The sequence below is a fragment of the Moschus berezovskii genome, chromosome 15, assembly GCF_049115385.1.
Source record: "Moschus berezovskii isolate FMDL1 chromosome 15, NW_MosBer_1.0, whole genome shotgun sequence".
Classification (NCBI taxonomy): domain Eukaryota; kingdom Metazoa; phylum Chordata; class Mammalia; order Artiodactyla; family Moschidae; genus Moschus; species Moschus berezovskii.
Genome location: NC_142474.1, coordinates 30,344,613 through 30,362,155, shown reverse-complemented (window position 1 = coordinate 30,362,155; position 17,543 = coordinate 30,344,613). Strand labels below are relative to the sequence as shown.

General features: G+C 59.8%; 3 protein-coding genes across 7 annotated transcripts in view; 1 reads left to right on the top strand and 2 right to left on the bottom strand.

Moving 5' to 3' along the window:
• ZBTB46 (zinc finger and BTB domain containing 46) overlaps positions 1-9,437 on the top strand; it is a 49,932-nt gene extending 40,495 nt beyond the window's left edge. The window contains exons 4-5 of the mRNA XM_055433278.2: positions 5,058-5,233; positions 7,134-9,437. Of these exons, the coding sequence (XP_055289253.1) occupies positions 5,058-5,233; positions 7,134-7,505 (548 nt within the window). The 3' untranslated portion in view covers positions 7,506-9,437. The remainder of the gene's footprint in view (positions 1-5,057; positions 5,234-7,133) is intronic.
• A 1,048-nt stretch (positions 9,438-10,485) lies between these two features.
• On the bottom strand, positions 10,486-14,044 carry SLC2A4RG (SLC2A4 regulator). 2 transcript variants are annotated; one of them, XM_055433300.2, is made up of 8 exons: positions 13,789-14,044; positions 13,351-13,475; positions 12,330-12,439; positions 11,727-11,890; positions 11,555-11,655; positions 11,223-11,460; positions 11,044-11,135; positions 10,486-10,955 (listed from the first exon to the last, which is right to left on the bottom strand). In XM_055433300.2, exons 1-8 carry the CDS (start codon positions 13,897-13,899, stop codon positions 10,844-10,846), a joined length of 1,053 nt encoding a protein of 350 aa, XP_055289275.1. In that variant the 5' UTR covers positions 13,900-14,044; the 3' UTR covers positions 10,486-10,843. The 2 variants fall into 2 exon arrangements, with proteins under 2 accessions (XP_055289275.1, XP_055289268.1); XM_055433293.2 differs by having other exon boundaries at positions 11,044-11,460.
• Positions 14,045-14,574: 530 nt separating this feature from the next.
• LIME1 (Lck interacting transmembrane adaptor 1) lies at positions 14,575-17,528 on the bottom strand. 4 transcript variants are annotated; one of them, XM_055433369.2, is made up of 6 exons: positions 16,982-17,528; positions 16,017-16,142; positions 15,786-15,843; positions 15,611-15,698; positions 15,177-15,526; positions 14,575-15,078 (listed from the first exon to the last, which is right to left on the bottom strand). In XM_055433369.2, the coding sequence occupies exons 1-6, from the start codon at positions 17,386-17,388 to the stop codon at positions 14,800-14,802; spliced, it is 1,308 nt and encodes a 435-aa protein (XP_055289344.2). In that variant the 5' UTR covers positions 17,389-17,528; the 3' UTR covers positions 14,575-14,799. The 4 variants fall into 4 exon arrangements, with proteins under 4 accessions (XP_055289344.2, XP_055289337.2, XP_088700051.1 ...); XM_055433362.2 differs by having other exon boundaries at positions 15,611-15,843; XM_088843925.1 differs by having other exon boundaries at positions 15,611-15,843; positions 16,017-16,135; positions 16,982-17,450.
• Positions 17,529-17,543: the final 15 nt, after the last annotated feature.

Genomic DNA, 17,543 nt, shown 5'->3' with positions numbered 1-17,543 from the left:
AATAAAAAGCATATGGACAACAGAAAATGAACAAAACCAAACACCGATACGTCGAAAGATTAGTAAAACAAACTCCTATCACGGTGATCAGTAAGAAGAGAGGAGAGGAAAGCTGATTGTCAATAACAGGTATAAAAAAATCATTACTACGATACTATAGATGTTAGAATGATAATAAGGGAACATCGTGAACAATTTTGTACTAATACATTTGACAAGTTGGAGGAAATGGCAAATTTCCTGAAAAAACCACAGTATATCAAACGGAGCATTTTAGGATGCCCAGGGCCGTCGGTGGGTGGAGGGAGCAGGCTTAAACTGGCTGCTCTGAACCGAATCGGCAATGCTGGAACACAGGGCCAGCCCTGGTCTGGCCATGGGATGATCATGGAGGGGACCATGACCCCGATGTGAGAGCTGGTAGAGGAGAACAGGGTGGCTCTGGGGTGGTCAGTATGAAAGCTGTGCTCACGGGCAGGTTATTTACCTTCTCTTGAAATCCCTCCCTCATGAGGAGGGCAGCCCTGGCCAAGTCACAGGGCCCCAGATGCTGCAGAATACAGAAACTGGGGGCAGGATTAACACAGACAGTGGAGATCAGAAGAGAAGACAGCAGATGCCCAGCCTGGCAGCAGCCAAGAGAGATAGGCAAGGAGGCCGTGGACGAGGGTCTGAGCAGACTGTAATGGGGAAGCTGAGGTGGGTGGAGTTCTCAGTATGTGGTTCTGGGCACTTCCTTGGTGGTCCAGTGTTAAGACTCTGTACTTCCAATGCAGAGGGCACGAGTTCAGTATCTGAAATGGTTCTGGAATGTTCCCTGGTCAGTGAGTTTACCGCAAGTCTGATTCTCTGCAGGGCTGGGCGGAGACATGACTTCCTCTAACACTGCTTCACCGAGTGGTACTCTTGTAGGTACATTTCTCCAAAATTGTAGCCCCGTGTTACTGAATTTCATACTTTAGATAATCTGGTGCCAAATTCTGACCTCGCTCCCTCATTTTCAAGCTTGCCATTCGTCTTGTCCACTTAATTCCAGGCCAAAGGGCTCTGTTTTCAGGGTGGACTGGTAGAGAGTGTCTGTTTCAATTTGATGCTATCTGTGTTTTTTCATTTATTTCGATTACTTTTTCACTGTTTGCATTTTTAAGACTTTATTGGTATTTATGAGAATCGATGAGAATCGAACTGCATGATGTATAAAGGTGTTTTAAGATATACAGACTGTAAACCACAAGTTATGGAAGTGTTAGCTTCTTTCCCATACAAAGTTATTTTAATCACAGCAGTCAATGAGAATTTTTCTCAGTACTGTTCATGAAAGTAGTGGGTTGCCCCCCCCCACCAAAGACACATGCATGTCCTAATTCCTGGGATCTGTGAATGTGACCCTATTTGGGAAAAGGTCTTCCAGACCTAATTAAGGATCTTAAGATAAGCTCTCCGTGGAATATCCAGTTGGTCCTAAATCCAGTGACCAGTGTCCTTATAAGAGACAGATGAGGAGACAGACACAGAGGAACTGCTACAAGAAGATGGAGGCAGAGATGGGAGGGAGGTGCTGGAAGCCCAGGGAACTCCTGGAGCCCCAGAAGCTGGAAGAGGCAGAAAGGACCCTCCCCTGGAGCCTTGGGAGGGAGTGCAGCCCAGTGACACCTTGACCTCAGGCGTCTGTCCTCCAAGATAGAGACAACAGGTGTCTGATGCTTTAAGATACCCAGATTATTGACATTTATATTAGCAGGAAACTAATAGGTTAAGAAAACACAAAATGCATCATTGTGGGTAGGTTCAGTGTGCCTGGGGATGGGGGTCACACTCACGTTTGTGCAACTAAATTATTTTTCTAGGGGAAAAATACAGCACTTGTGTACAGAAATAAGTATTTTTTCTAACATGTAGGTCTGGGTTTTTAAATGCAAGCTAGAATAAATAATTCAAATTTTAATTTTTATGTTTATAGAAGCAGAATAGAAAGTCTAAAATAACTCAGAAAGGTTATTTGAAATAAAACAACCTAAAAGCTGTCTCCTCACGCTCCTTTTCCATCTCAGAGCAGGTAGCACACTTGCTGTGTTCCGTGCGATGTGAAAACTGGGTTGGTGCTGGGGGAACAGCCTGGAGGCCTGTGTGGGTGGCTGTGTTGCTACTGCCTCATCGAGGGGCGGGTTAGGCTGGGCCTGGTGCTCAGGTGGGAAGAGAGACACGGAGTGGGAAGTTTTCCTCCTTGGAAGCTGCCAGGTGTGGCCTGTCCAGATGTGCCAGGCTGGGTGCCCTCCCCTCTGTCCTGTCTTGGACCCTCACCTGGACCCACCTGTCCAATGGTCCTCCGTGAGGGGCTGGAGCCCTGCTCAGGAAGGGCTGCTTCCTCGAGGGTCCAAGAGCTGCCAAATGCTCTGGTTGTGCCTGCATCTGAGACCCAGGCCTACAGCTTTGCAGGGAGCAGTACTGCTAACAGTGGTAACCACGGTCTGTATCCCATGTACAGAGAGTAGCCTTGGCCCTGTGAGTCAGTGTGGACCATGGCCTTGGCCCCGGGTGCACGCAGGGCCTGGCAGCTGGCACGGCCGCTTCTCAGGATTTCTCTCCAGGTGCAAATGTTCTCTAGTAGGCATCTTATTGAGGCACTGTTTGCAAGTGTAAAAAAAATAGAAACAACTTCCACGTTTGTTGAATAAATAGTGATGTAGCCGCACACTTAAGAACTTACAGTGAAGAATCATACTGTGAAAATGTAGTCCACAGATGTTATTGTGGCCCCCGTGTGAAGGGACAGTGAATGGTGACTGTTCACGCCTCTCACCGCCTGGTCTCACCCACTTCCCTCCCGGTGCCTTCCCGCCCACCCTGGCTCCCAGCCACACACATGTCGGAAGTTTCTAGACGTGAGAAAATGCCTTACTTCTTAGCACAGGCTTGGATGCTGAGAGAGGCCTGGTGGCCATGCCCAGGTTTGGTGGGGACGTGGAGCCCCTCTATGTGTACAAACATGGGCAGGCTGCGGGCCCGGGGGTGGCATGGATTCTGAGCTGTGATGACGTCCACACAGCCCATCTTGGGGCTGTGATGGCCTCCCCTGGTGAAGCTGTCGGCCTGTACGTGGACAGGGGTCATCCTGGACAGTGCATCCCTGGTGTCTGACTCCATGGGATGCGGGAGATGACAGAGGGAGAGTGTGGGTCCATGAGGTCAACCAGGCTCCCAGCAGGCCCTGCGGACAGTCTCACTGACCATGTTCTGGGAAATAAAGGGATCTGGCCGCTTGATTATTTAGATGCCCTTTAAGATGTCTCAGGAGAAAACCTATGGCTTGATTTTTGTTGTTGTTCAGTCATTCAGTCGTGTCCAACTCTTTGCAACCCCATGGACTGCAGCACGCTAGGCTCCCTGTCCTTCACCATCTCCCGGAGCTTGTTCAAACTCAGGTCCATTGAATCGGCAATGCCATCCAACCATCTCATTCTCTCTCGTCCACTTCCCCTCCTGCCTTCAATCTTTCCCAGCATCAGAGTCTTTTCCAGTGAGTTGGCTCTTTGCATCAGGTGGCCAAAGTATTGGAGCTTTAGCTTCAGCATCAGCCCTTCTAATGAATATTCAGGATTGATTTACTTTAGGATGGACTGGTTTGGTCTTCTGGCAGTCCAAGAAACTCTCAAGAGTCTTCTCCAACACTACAGCTTGAAAGCATCAGTTCTTCTGTGCTCGGCCTTCTTTATGGTCCACCTCTCACATCCATACATGACTACTGGAAAAACCATAACTTTGACTATACAGACCTTTGTCAGCAAAGTAACAGCTTGTTTAAGAAGCAAAATAAAATGTCCTGCTCCCCGTTGCCCGGTGTGTTTCAGGGCAAGAGGTGCAGAGTGAACATCCACTTCCCTATGCTCGTGGAGACATAGGCGTGTCCAGGGCCTCTGGACTCGGTGTTGCCATACTGCACCATCCCCTGGGCATCATTTCTATGGCGACCCACCTGGGGCTGGGACCTAAGAAGCAGAATGGATGGGTGGCTTGGGGCACCCCTCATGGAGATGGCGGCAAGGGCTCTGATCCATGTGATATGCTAGGTGGCCTGGGGTTGGGGAAACTGGGTTGGACGGAGCCACCCTGCCACATGTCCAGCAGCCTGGCTGACTCTCTTGGGCGAGAGAGGCCAGCTTCAGTCACCGTAGTTTCCCCAGCTTCTCGCCCTGCTCGCTGTGTCATGCTGTGGCCACTGGTTTCTTGTCTGCTTCCCCCTGGTGCCTCCAGGGGCAGCCGTGACCGTGGCTGGGCCCTGCTGGGTGCGGGTATTTGGCAGGGTCTGACGAGGGGTCCTGCTGCTGCTGGTATTCATTCCACCTGCCTGCCTTTGGCCTGATGGTCAGGACACTTGGTCTGTCCCTTGGGTGCTGGTGCTGGGATGTAGTCGGTGAGTGTTTTGGGTGGCCTGAGGACCAGGGGGTTGGTTCCAGACACCTGAGACTGATGTCCATCCTGGGAGGAAGTGCCACCAAGCACTTGGGAGGGCCTCCCAGCAACCCTGGTGAGTGCGGGTGACCAACCCAGGAGCCATGGGTCTGGGTATGGGGTGCCCCTTGGCTCAGGGAGGTGACTGTGGTGTCTGCGACTGCCCAGTACAGGGGGCGTCACTCAGGATGAGCTGCCCTAGTGCCCGGTGGGCCTCACACAGTGGGACTATCCCCCATGAGACCCCCAGAATGTGGCCCCAGCCTGGGGCCCACAGTGTCACTCCCTGAAGCGTGGGGAAGGACAGTGGGACTGGCTGCTCGCTGTGTGTTGGGGGCTGGCGGCCTCTCACCAGGCTGCGTCCACCAGGCAGCACCCATACCCTGTCGTGGCCATGTGGAGGTGTGGACTGTGTGGAGATGGGTCTGTTGATGCCGCGCGTGTGGACTCGTGTGTTTCGGGGCTGATGTAGGAGGTTCCGGCTGATCTGAGAAGCGCGCTTTCTCAGAGCATGGGCACAGGCCCCTCTGGCCCGGGCCCAGGCCTGGCGGGCGGGCTGGGCGGGGCTTGGGGCTGACCGGCAGCCGTCTGTCTTGTCTGTCTTGCAGTGAACGAGTTCACGGTCATCAGGAAGAAGTTCCGCTGCCCCTACTGCAGCTTCTCGGCCATGCACCAGTGCATCCTCAAGCGGCACATGCGCTCGCACACTGGCGAGCGGCCCTACCCCTGCGAGATCTGCGGGAAGAAGTTCACTAGGCGGGAGCACATGAAGCGGCACACACTGGTGAGCGGGGCTAGGGGCGGGGCCACGCCAGGGCGGCGTGGGGTCATCACGGGGTCAGTATGGGGTGGGCAGGGGTCGGTCCAGGGCACGTTTTGTCCAGGCAGGATGGGGATGTGGGGTGTCAGGATGCCAAGGTAAGCCCTGAAGTGGGGTCCACTCTGTGGTGGGAAAGACCAGGACAGCAGGGACCCTCCATATCCCTCCTGACTGGCTCTGCCCCCAGCCCCAGGTGCAGAAGGCAGATGGGCACATCGCCCACTCCCCACCCCTCAGATCTCAAGGTTTCCCTTGAGACCGCCTCTGCTCCAACCCTGCTTCTGCAGGCGCCTCCTTCCCTGCCAGGACCCTGCCACGCAGCTACTTCCTCTGTGCCCCTCCCACTCCGGCCCTGCAGTTGCAATGGGACCCCACAGACCCTGGAAGGTCTGATTGCCTGGCTCGCAGCTCAGGAGCAGGTGCTGTGTGGATGTATTTGCTTGGTCAGGAAGTAATGGAGAAGGTCACGCTTGAAACCGCGAGGCAGAGTCACCAAAAAGGCGAGGAACCCTTGGGTGGGTGAGAAAACAGGGAGGTCAGGCGGCTTGGGGCTGGGGGCAGGAGAGAACGTTGGGTGGGGTGAGTGAAGGCACCTCAGGGCTGCATGGGCTGGCCAACAGAGCAAACCACCAGGAGGCATAAAGAGGCCACATCTCTGCAGTGAGGGGCCCAGGTGCGTCCTGGCACAGGGCTGACCGTCCAGGGAGGCCAAGGCGAGATCTCAGGCATGACCCTAACGGAGTAAGCTGAGTGAGGGAGTGAGTCCAAGCCCACCACCATAGCACCCACATCCTTCCTTGCCCATCCATGCATCCATTCAGACAAGTGTCTGGCCATCTGGTGCTGGTGGACAGGCTCCCACGACTCCCCAGGAGCTGCCCCCACCGCCCAACCCTGCTGTGACCAGACTGAAGTCTTAGCTCTCTGGTTGGGAGAGGGTTGCATAAGTCCTGGATTCAAAAGTAGCAAATGAAAAGAAGCAGGAAGAGCCCCTGGACCTAATGATCTGAGGCCGTGTTCTGAAATCAGATTCTGTGAGGAGGCCCAGTTCCTCCTGACATCCATCTCAGGCCGCGTCTGACCTCCAACCTGCCCAGGCTGGCTGGCAGCGGTCCTCGGTCCTTGTGGTTGAGGTTTAGTGTAAGGAAGGGCACAGTAGGGCAGATCTTCAAGGTGATCTGCGGGACCCCTGAACTGAGAAGTCCAGGGCACTCGGCCAGGCACATGGATGGGTCCCTCCGTAGGCCTCTCAGTCAGAGAATTCAGAAAGGCTTCACTGTTCCCCTCAGAGCTCCCAGCCCTGCCTGCCCTGTGGGTCAGCACTCAGCCCAGCTCTGGGCTGTCCTGACAGCTTCTCAGAAGTCAGGTGGTTGAGTCACCCCTGGTCGCTGCTGTCCCGAGGCTCCCATCATCCATGCCCCAGCCACCGGGGGCCACTGGAGTCCCATCTGTCCCCTTGTGAGACAAAAGCTGGAGTGTGGCGGAGGTGACTCCTCTGCCATTTTTGCTGGAAGGTGTGGGGAACAGCACGACCTCCAGTGAAATCTGAGCCTGGGGCCAGTCCTGCTGGGGGACACGACCAGCCTGGTGCCCAGCACACTTCTGAATGGGAACAAGTTTTGGTGGCACCTGCAGTTCTGTCTGTCCTAGCTTTGTGCCTCAACCCCTGGCCAGCCTAGTGGACTGAGTCTCCACCCCCCACCCAGACCTCACCCTCTAGGGCCCCCAGTCATCCCGTCTCCCCCTACACTGACGGCCAGCCCCCCCCACTGACCGCCATCCCCCGTCACTGACCTCTGTCCTCCCACACTGACCACCATCCCGGAACTGACCGCCCCCCACACTGACAGCCGTGCCCCCGCAGGTGCACAGCAAGGACAAGAAGTACGTGTGCAAGCTGTGCAGCCGTGTGTTCATGTCGGCCGCCAGCGTGGGCATCAAGCACGGCTCGCGGCGCCATGGCGTGTGTGCCGACTGCGCAGGTGGCGGCGGGGCCGGGTCCCTGGACGGTGGTGGCGCAGAGGGCTCTCCCGAGCTGTTCGCGGGTGACGGGCCATTCCTGGAGGACCCCGAGGACCCACGCGGTGAGGGCGAGGAGGAGCTGGGCGAGGACGAGGACGACGTGGGCCTGGCCCCCGAGGACGCACTGCTGGGGGACAAGGAGGACGAAGGCTCGCCGCGGGGGCCCCACAGCCCCACTGGGGGCGCGGACAAGGACTTTGCCTGGATCTCCTAGGCCAGGCGAGCGATGGGCTGCGGCTGCCCTCACCTGTGTGTGCCCCGGGCCCCTTCCCCTGCTGCCCCCAACCCCTCGTGGACAGCAACCTGGGGCTCTGAGGCGGCCACCGCCCCAGCTAACGGGGCTGGGGACACACACAGGGTGGAGGCACAGGGTGGGTTTGAGCCTTGAGAGAGCCTGCTGCATCTCCCCCAGCTGGGGCACGTGGCGGGCCTCAGGGGAGCCCAGGAGGCCGGCAGCCAGGAAGGGGTCAGCGCCGGCCAGGGCCTCCTCTGTGGCCCTGAGGCCCGGGTCCGGGGGCTGTTAGGAGAGTTCCACCGACCCCGGCCATCCAGGGCTGAGTCCGCCCCACCCCTCGTCAGCAGCAGAGGACTGCTGGCGGCTTGAGGGCTGTGCCTGCGGTCGCAGCCTGTGGGATCCAGGTCGGGCGTCCACAGAGGCCTGCGGCCCTCCCACTTCTGGGCTTTGGTGCTCACCACACAGCAGCTGCCGACCTCGGCCAGGGCGCCCAGGTGCTATCTCCCCCCCGGGGGCAGCCGGGCTCCCACCGCAGGCGCCTCCTCCTCCTGCGCGTGCACTTCTCTGAGGGCCGGGCCGGCCTGCCCCTCAGCCCCGCCGTCCTGCTGCGCCTAGGCCACTCCTGCTGACCCTCCCGGGCGGCTTGCCTTCCTTGCTGCTAACGCCGGAGGGTGTCCCTGACGCCCATGCTGCTCATGCCGCCCACGGGGGCCACCCCACTCCCCAGGTGCTCTGGGCCCCAGTTCCATGAGTCGCTAAGGGAACTGAGGCCGGCACGTGAAATGGTCTTGTTCGGCATTATCTTCAGAGTTGTCTTTCCTTTGGCTTCTTCCCGAGCCTTGCCGTCTTGTAAACGATCTCATCCACCCTTCTCTCTCTTTTCTGAGGGCCCGGGGTCCCACCTCGTGCCATGAGGACACTGCTCGCTGCCGGTCTGCATCCGGCTGCCGGTCCAGCGCCAGCCTGTCTTCCTTAAGGCTCGTGACACATGCATTCCGTCCCCTGCACCCACCTCTCTCGGGAGCTCCCGCGGGATCCCGAGTCAGGGCCCTGAGGTGCTGAGCTGGGGCTGGAGGAGAGCTGGACTGGGTTTTCTCTCTTCCCTTAGCCTGCACCGAATGGCTTCCCCATGTTCCTGCCGGATTCCCTCTCCTCTTTCTAGATGGAGAAAGGCAAATTCCACCAACCCCTCCCAGATGGCTGCTGTTGGGGTGGCGGGGGCAGTCAGGGCTGGCTGCAGGCACCTGAATGGTGCTGTCCTTGAATCCCTGCCCAGGGGAGAAGTCACAGCTTCATGTTTTGTTTTGTTTTAAACACCATCAGCCACATTTTTCTCAGAAGAGGACTGTGCTCCCATCGTCAGCTGTCGGCATCCTTGAGGGAAGGGCCGGCCGGCGGGGGCAGGAGCCCAGGGTGAGGGGGCTCCAGGGCCCACGCCCCCTTCTGCCTTCCATAGTGGGGCCTGTCTGAGCCACTCAGCGGGGCTTCCCACTGTGTACCTTTGCCCCACTTTCTAACCCCTTTTATAAACAAGACTTACTTTCTTATCAGATGCATTTGGAAACCAGACCTTTGCTACCAAGCATCTCTGGGTTTTGTACAGGGCTACCGCTGCGCCACTCTCAGGGCCTGCCCACTCCCGCTCTGGACTACCCTTGCTGACCCCTCCGGGGCCCTCGGTGCCACAGGGGTGTTTTCTCCCTCAAAACGATACTTCACTGGGAAACTCACCTCTCGCCCCTGAGCCCCCGTGTTAATTCTCGCGTGAGCTGGATTTCAGAGATGGGAGGCAAACATGAAGGGAAAGACATGTAATGATTTTTTTTTTTTAATCGTGGTCTTTTTTTTTTTCCAAAGCAATGTTTAAACTAATAAATATTTTTTTATGAAGCGGAAAGCGTGTAGATCACATCTCACATTTTTGTACCTTCCCGTGTATGCGTCTGTGTTCGGCGTCTGCATCACCAACGTGGAAGGTGGGCCATCAGGCGGCTCGTTCTTTGGGGTAGGGGAGGGGTGGAGAACCAAGATTTTGTATCAAGCTCTGGATCCTGACGAGGTTGTATGTTTGGGCTCTGGGTTTGGGAATAGTCACAACACTGCCAGGACTGGATAGGGACCTCAACTGAAAGGACATAGCTACTGCTTCCAACTTTGCACATCCTCCTTTTTAGAAAAGAGAACTCTTTGAGAAAATGCAAAAACTGGAACTTTTTGCAATATTATATGAAAGATAATCTTATTTTCGCTCATTCTGTGACATGTGCAACTCTTAAGAAAGCCATACTTAATGGTGTTTTTATTTTTAGATCCTATATTGTGTTTTGTTCCCAGCCCTTTTTAGAACTCCTTGTAGTGAGGGCGCTGTGTGTGTGCTTTTCTTAAATATTTATTTTTTCAACATGCTTTCAACCTGTCAACAAAAACAAAACAGACAAAAAAAGGGCAGTGTTTGAAGATTGTTGATTTTTTTTCTGGGGATAATCTATATTATATCGACTTTATATTAACGACTATAAACCTGTGTTTGTATTGGAAACGTGTTTCACATGTGTAGGGGGTCTTTTGTAATCGGTCGGTGGAACATCAGGGCTGTTGCCTGTTTCCCTGGAGCCATCGATGCCAACAGCACCTCCTCCCTAGTGGTCTTGAGATTTCTTATCTGCTGGGTGCGCTCTGGGACCCCTGTGGGTCTCATCTCTGTGACGGGATTAGTTAGATATCCTTGCAAAGCGATCACTTTCAATAAATCGGGAAATTGCTGCTTGAGCCATCGCCTCATGTGTGTTACAGACAGCGTCCCCTCCTCCGGCCTTGCCCTGGGTAGAGGTAGCCAGAAGGCGCCCCCCACCCAGCCCTTTGTGGCCTGGCTACTGGCCTCCTCTCTGTCCATCTGCTACCCTTGCCTGTGGCAGGGTCCCAGTTCCATGTCCCTCCCTACCCAGGAGACAGACACAGCTTTTGGAAAAGTCCCGAATCTTTAATTTTACTCTTCGCCTGGTTCAGCCCAGACTTGAGACACCTGAGCAAACACGGCACAGACATGCGCCTGGGCCCTCAGTCAGGTGAAGTGCGGGCAGGGGCGCCCCTCCCTGACACCCCTCAAAGTGCATCGAGGACGCCCTGCGTGGCCCCGTCACACTCCTGACAAGTCCAGGGCCAACTGGGGGGTGGCCACCCCGGGCCGAGGGGACAGCGGTGAGGTTTGGCTTTAGTGCAAAAGGCCAAAGGCTGGTTTCTTCAGAGGCACTTCTGAGTGGTGGGGACCTCCCCTCTTAAAAAGCAGACCCTGCAGCTCGGAGAGGCCCTGGGCAGGCTCAGTCCAGGAAACGCTGGCAGGCCTTCTTCCAGCGGCAGGCCGTGCACCACAGGTCCCGGTGGTCCATGCCATACACTTTCCGGCACTTCTTGGCATCACCTCGGGGCTTCCTGGGGGAACACACAGATACATGGGGTGCTATCGGGGCTGGGCCCCTCCCTGCCTGGCGCCCACCCTGGCCCCTCTACACACACGCACCTTGGGTTGGCACTGGGTTTGGCAGGCAGGGCTGGTGCACAGGCCCTGACAGGGGTGGGCTGTGGCTCCAGGCAGACGGGTGCCAGGCAGCCCTGAGAGGAGGCACTGCTATGGCCTTGTGCATCTTGGGAGCCGCCCGCGGCCTCACCCGCCTGGTGGGCATGGTCACTGGGGCACACCTGGGAGGGGGATGTGGTGCTCAGCACCGGGGGTGCGGGCAGGGCAGGCAGGCGCAGAAGGCTGGGCAGGGCCAGGGGCTCTGGCGGCTCCAGGCGGGGAAAGGCGGGTGGCACCGAGGCCGTGGGGGACCCTGGGGTCAGGCCGGACAGCCCATCGGTCAGTGAGTCCATGCCGCTATCCAGCTCCGTGTAGTAGAAGTCCTCCTCGCCATCACTCTGCTCCAGTTCAGCCTGCCGCCTGCAGGGTCGGGGGGCAAAGAGGGATGGAGGTGGGGTTGAAGCAGAAGCCTGCCTGGCACTCCTGCCCCACCCCCCTTCCAGCCCCGCCGCACCCCAGGTGCACCAGGCGGATGTGTCTCTGCATCCCCGACGCGGAGCTCAGCACCTTCCCGCAGCGCTTCCACAGGCACTGGAACAGCCCCTGCAGCGAGCTCTGGGCAACAGGGGGTGGTCAGGCTGGGCGCCCCCCACGTCCACCCCGCCCCAAGGGCCACCCCGGCTCACCTTCCTCTTCCTCAGTGCGGACTCCCCAAACAGGAAGTGGGCTGCCTCAGGGGGCAGCGGCGGTGACGGTGTAGACGGAGAGGACTGGTCACTGGCAGGGTCCCAGCCCCTGCCACTGCCCGGTGGCTGCACCAGGGCCTCCCTCCAGGGCTCCAGGCACGGTTCTGTGGACACATACGGGCTCCCGAGTCAGGAGTTTGGGGCCCGGGCTATGCTGCAGATGCCGCTACCTACAAGTCCCTGAATGCAGAGCCTCTGCCTGTTCACCTGTCCCCAAGTGAGCTTGGAGGACAAAGAACCTCTTGAGGCGGCAGTGGCAGGGAGAAGGTAGCTACTACAGCCTGGCAACAAGGCTTTCTAGCACAGAGAAGGAAACGTGGAAGAGTCTGGGGTGGGGAGATGCCTGGCCTGCCGGGTGGAGATAGACAGGTCCCGGGGCCACAAGGAGGGGCAATGGGTGTCTTGATGTCCACTTCAGGACTCAGGAGATGCACTTTGAAGATGGTATTCCAGCTGGAGTCTGGCTGCCCCACTGGGCTTGACAGCTCGTAGGATCCTGAGCCCCGCCACTACCCCCAGCCCAAGTCAGGTTTCTCAGCTCACCTGTGCTGAAGGTCACACCTGGGGCCCGCAGCAGGAGGGGACTGGTGGACAGGCTTGTGAGGGCTGTGGCAGCCATGACTTCATCCAGTCGGGCTTTTCCTGGGGGGGTTCTGGAGGAGATGGAGTAGGGGGCGGGTGGGGCCCAAGAAGTACTCCAGGCCCGCCCCCTGGCCCAACACACGTGCAGGCCTGGGCACGTGTGTGCACCCGGCTCCCTCACTCCAGGAGCTGGCTGGGCAAGATGCCCAGCCCCACCCCCAGCTCGAGTTGCCAAGTCCCAAATCCCCAGGAACCACCAGGAACAGGCTTGGGCTGGGGTCTTCCTCCCAAAGCCTGACTTCTCTGCAGCCTGGCCTTTGTTCCACCGTGGCTTCTTCAGACCCTGGTGCTGGACAGGGGTCTGAGGCCCCAGACCAGTGCTGCCAGGCCTGGCCAGACCCAGCCCTCCCCCCAGTCACACATTAACCAGGGTTGTGCAACAGCAGCTGTGGGCCTAGAGCCAGGCCTGGGAGGGCGGGAGCAGCCAGCAGCAGCCAAGGGAGACTGGGCTGTAAGAACAAGCGGGTCCTGGGGCCCCAGGGGGCCAGGCCAGAGCAGGCCCTTGCCTCCACAGCTAGCCCAGGGGATCAGGCACAGCAGAGGAGATTCTCTGCAGACAGGGATGGGGAGATGGTCATTTGGGCCCAGGGTTCATGGACAGTCAATTCCACGCTGGCCTCACTCTCTTCTGCACAGACAGGGGCATGTACCCCTCCATGATCTGCATTTTGAATCCCAGGGGTTTGGGGAGGGGGTGAACAAAGCATAGTAATACATTGATTATTTCTACTCAACTCCTCCAGGGCAGGGAAGCCAGGAGGCAGTGGCAGAAACCCAGTTCAGGACGCTGACCTGCTCTCCATCGAGGACCCCTTTGGGGGTGAGGTCGAGAAGGCTTCTGCCTGCGCCCATCCACTACCCCTGCACCCAGGCGCACGTGTGCACACGCCCCCATTGGCCTGGCAATCGGGCCCTGTCTCACCTATGCACTGGCACTGGGATGTGCGCTGACGGCGTCGGGGGCCCGGCCGCCCCCGCCCCTGGGGCTCCGAGGTCCGCGGCTCGCGGCTCCGGCTCCCGGGGTAGCGCGAACTCAACAGCAGGGCCCTGCGGACACGGCCGGCTCAGCACGGGTCACGGCCAGGTCCCCACCCCCACCGCCACCGCCACCGCCACCGCCACCACCACCTAGACCCACTGATGCCCGCCCCCAAACCGGCTGGGGCCGGTGTGGCCCCGCCCCGGCCCCGCCCCCGGTCGTCGCGGCGGGAAGCACTTCGGGCGCCGGCCCAGCCCCGCCGGACCCACGGACACGCGCGGCGACATGCCGCCCCCGCCCGCCCCGCCCCGGGGCCCAAAGTTCGTGCAGCCCGACGCCATCTTCGCAGCGGGAACTTTGTCGGCGCCACACGCCCGGTACCTGCGGCGGCGCGGGTACCGACACGGGCGCGGTCGCCGGGTCCCGGCCGGCGGTGCGGCGTGGGGGACGCCCGCAGCCCGGGTCGGACGCCGGAGGGCGCTCGGCTTCCATGGCCGGCCGGCCGGACACCGAGGCTGCAGCGGCTAGGGCGGACGCTCGGGACGCGGCCCCGGGCCGGGCCGGGCCGGGCTGGCCGGGGCGCCGACCCCCGCCCTAGATCGGCCGCCGCCCGCGCCGCGCCGCCCGGAGGCTGCCGACCGGCCCCGCCCCCTCCCCGCGGCCCGAGGTCCCGCCCCCGCCCCGCGCCCATTGGCCCGCCCCGAAGTCACGCCCCGTCCCAGCCCGGCTGCTCCCGCGCTGGCCGCCTCCCGCGCGGGTCTAGGAGGGGTCCTGGCTGGCACCGCCCGCCCGCCGGGCTCCCGCCCCCGCGTCTGTGCGCCCGGGTCCCAGGGCTGGCCGGCTTCCTCGAGGGGTGCCTCTGCTCGTCTCTTTGGCGCGCCTCCCTGGAGCAGGTTATTCTTTAACGTACGACTGCCCACCTCCCCCGTCCCTTATGTAACTCCAGGGACTGTGGCGGAGCCTTCCCTGGCGATCAGCGGCCACCATGCGGCCCAGCTCACCTCTCCGAGGAACCCTTCGGCCTGAGGACCGCCCCCCAGAGCTTGCCCCCCTTCCCACTAGCCCGACCAGAGTCAGTCCCAGCTGACCTGGCCCAAGTACCTGGCACCCCCAGAGGAATCAAACCCCACCCCCAAGGCTCCCAGGGTGAGGAAGAGCTGGCTGAGGTATAGGGATCTGGGGCTTTATTGAGACTCTGCCCTGCAGAGGACTTGGCAGCCAGGATCCGGGGGACCCCACAGGCTGGCAGCGCTGCTGTCTGGAATTTGTGTTGTCAGTTGCGTGTAGGGGAGAGGCTGTGGAGGAAAGGAGGGTTCGCAGCCCACTCTGGAGGAAGGATCATCTGTAATTAGATGTTCAGGGCAGGGAGGCGATGAAGACCCCTCCCCAGGCTTAGACAGGAAGCAAAGTGTCTCTGTGCCCTGCACATGTCCTTTCCTGATAGGAGATGGAGCTCGGGGGCTCCAGAGGTGCTCCCATCTCCTGGATGCTCTCATACACGTTTTCCAGGAGGCTCTTGTCCATACCCAGGCCCCCAAGAGGGAGGACCTCATAGGCCGGGTCACTCCCCAGAGCCAAAACTGCTCCCCCACCTTTGGGGTCTGGCTGGTCTGTGGCAGGTCCTGGGTCCCTCCTTTTAGGTTTGTTGACCCTGGAATACAGGATGTCCACCTGGAGAAAGGAAGCCAGCCCAGGGAAGGGTCAGTGCCATACACTCGGTGAAGGATCTGCCCAGTCTCACCCACCCTATCTCACATCCTTTGGGTTACCTGAGTGGGTGGGGTTGCCTCGACCTTCCCCTGCCCCAGGCCTTGGGGGCCCCGATCTGTTCCCCTGAGCTTCTGGACACAAGCATACTCAGCTACCACAGGTCTGGCCTCAGGCCCAGGCCTGGCATAGCTGCTGGTCAGCCGTGCCCCTGCCCACACCCCAAAGCTAACTGCCAGCCTGGCCCTGGGGATTGTTGCCAGCCCCACGTTGGAATAGGTGGCCTCTGGGCCAGTGGAGGGCGCAGCCAGGGGCAGCTCCTGGTGTGAGAAGGGTGCCGGGGCCCTGGTCATGTCTCTGGATGCCTCCAGCCACTGTGGACATAGGAGATCCATGCTGGCAGGCCGTGGGGCTGTGGGTGGAGAGAGGGCAGAGGTTACTGGGGGGTCTGGGGATGCCTGCCCACCTCCAGGCCCCAGCCCTCTCACCAGCTCACCTCTGCTACAGGGCCGGCTGCGGTGCAGTTCATGCAGCCTGGTATCCGACTTGCTGAGGGAGCAGTGGTGGGGTCGTCTTAGCAGTGACTGGGGGCAAGGAAGGCTGGTTGGCCTCCAGATGGCCCCACCCTGGCCCCAGGAACAGTCTGGCCCCAGGGACACACTGACACTCACCACTTCTGCTGGCATCGCACTGCCCTGCAGCCTGGAGAGCTGCCTCCGTGCCTGTTTCCTGGGTGCCAGAGGGTCATAAGCCCAGGGAGGCAGAGACACGGGTCAGAGATGTCAGCCTCTGATCCAAGGCCCGTCAGGAAGTATGTGTACAGAGCCATGCTGGGCCTGCCTGAGTCCCGCCCCCTGAGAGCTGAGCCAGGCCCCAGCCAGGCCAGGAAGGGATAGACATACCTGTTGCAGGATGTGCACAACACCCACAGCCAGAGGAACAGTGTGAGGCACCCTAGGACCCAGAGAGCAGGAGGGACCGAGGACCCCTGTTGCCTCATCCTGTGAAGATGTGGACGAGCCTGCAAGCTGAAGACTGGTGCTGGAGGCTGAGGGACTGGGAACCCACCTGACAGCCCCACTTCTTTGTCTCATGCTGCCAGGAGGTCCCCTCCCCGCTGTGCTCTGTGACTCAGCACACAGGAAACCCCAAGTCTCGGTAGCCCCTCCCTCCTACGGAGGCCGAGGGCGCCCACCTTCCCACCTCTGCCTGGGGGGTGCTGGTATGGCGTGCTCTGCCTGGCCCCCACAAGGACCTGAGCTGGCAAGGATGACCCAAGTGATGACTAAGCATGGGGCCAGTGAGAAGGGGCAGGACAGCTGGGACCTGACCGAGGCCCTGCTGTGGTCAGAGGCCGAACCTGAGACCCAGGTCATACCCCAGGAAGGCAAGCCACAGGCCACAGACTCATCTACAGCCACGTTCTGCCCAGGAATGATTCCTGTGCACGTGTTGCCCCTTGGTCATCCACTAAAGACTGGCCCCCTCAGGGACTGGGAAGCTGGGGGGTCAAGCAGGCGAAGGGGCTACTCTGAACATGGACTCCCCCTCTCCCCTCCCCGGCTCACCACCCCTTCCCTTCCACTGCCCCTGCCATTGGATGTCCACTTGCTGGAGTCTTGGCAGAGCTGCTTGGGGGCAGGGGGGAGTGGGTGTCCAGATGCACAGAGCTATGGGGTGGGGAGTCTCTGGTGGTGGGGGCCAGTCTGCCCAGGCCCAACAAGTGGACTTTCCTCACCAGAGGTCCCAGGTCCCATTGCCCTGACCTGGTAGGGCCCAGTCCTCCCAGACTGCAGCCCTCAGCTGTCCTAGGAAGGCACTAAGGAGTTTGGGGCCCTGGCCAGGCTGGAAGCGAGTGGGCACTCACCGAGGCCAGGACGTGGTGTGGCTCCTCCGCCGTCTGGAGGCCAGAGTAGCACTCACCGAGACCGGGGTGTAGTGTGGCCACCGTCTGGGGTGGCAGGCAGCTTGGGCACCTTGAGGCACAGTGCCTTTGTCGCCCACAGCCCAGCTCCCCCCTTCACTTCCTGTGCGCCTCATCTCATGTCCCCGCCACGGCAGCCGCCCCCACCTGCTCTGGCCCCGCCTGGGGTCTAGACAGTACTTGGTGGGGCGAGTCGGCACTGCTTCCACCCATGATGTGGCAGGTGCACGGGTGAGGAGACATGAACAACTCCCCCAGCTCGCTGGGTCCTCCTGTCCCATTAACAGCGCTACCCTGGGCCCAGCATGGCCAAGGTCTCCTCCCATCACTGCAGCACCAGCTCCACCCATTTGTGGGTGTCAGGCACTGGGGGGGGATGTGCATCCTAGGCTGTGACCCACATCTGGGACAGCAGCAAGGAGGCCCGTCCTCCTGGCCCTCTGAGTTTGGGCAGGGGCAACAGGCTCACTCAGGACACCTCTAGCCCAGCCCTGTGACCTGGCGC

Excerpts from the sequence above, each read along its gene's own strand:
- SLC2A4RG (XM_055433293.2), bottom strand. The coding sequence starts at position 13,899 with ATGGAAGCCGAGCGCCCTCCGGCGTCCGACCCGGGCTGCGGGCGTCCC. Across the intron at positions 13,476-13,788 it reads CGGTACCCGCGCCGCCGCAG|GGCCCTGCTGTTGAGTTCGC; the intron begins GTACCGGGCGTG and ends CCGTGTCCGCAG. Across the intron at positions 11,891-12,329 it reads AGGTGTGACCTTCAGCACAG|AACCGTGCCTGGAGCCCTGG; the intron begins GTGAGCTGAGAA and ends ATGTGTCCACAG.
- LIME1 (XM_055433362.2), bottom strand. The coding sequence starts at position 17,388 with ATGGGTGGAGCTGGTGCTGCAGTGATGGGAGGAGACCTTGGCCATGCT. Across the intron at positions 15,844-16,016 it reads TTGTGCACATCCTGCAACAG|GAAACAGGCACGGAGGCAGC; the intron begins GTATGTCTATCC and ends TCTGGCACCCAG. Across the intron at positions 15,079-15,176 it reads AGGCAACCCCACCCACTCAG|GTGGACATCCTGTATTCCAG; the intron begins GTAACCCAAAGG and ends TCCTTTCTCCAG.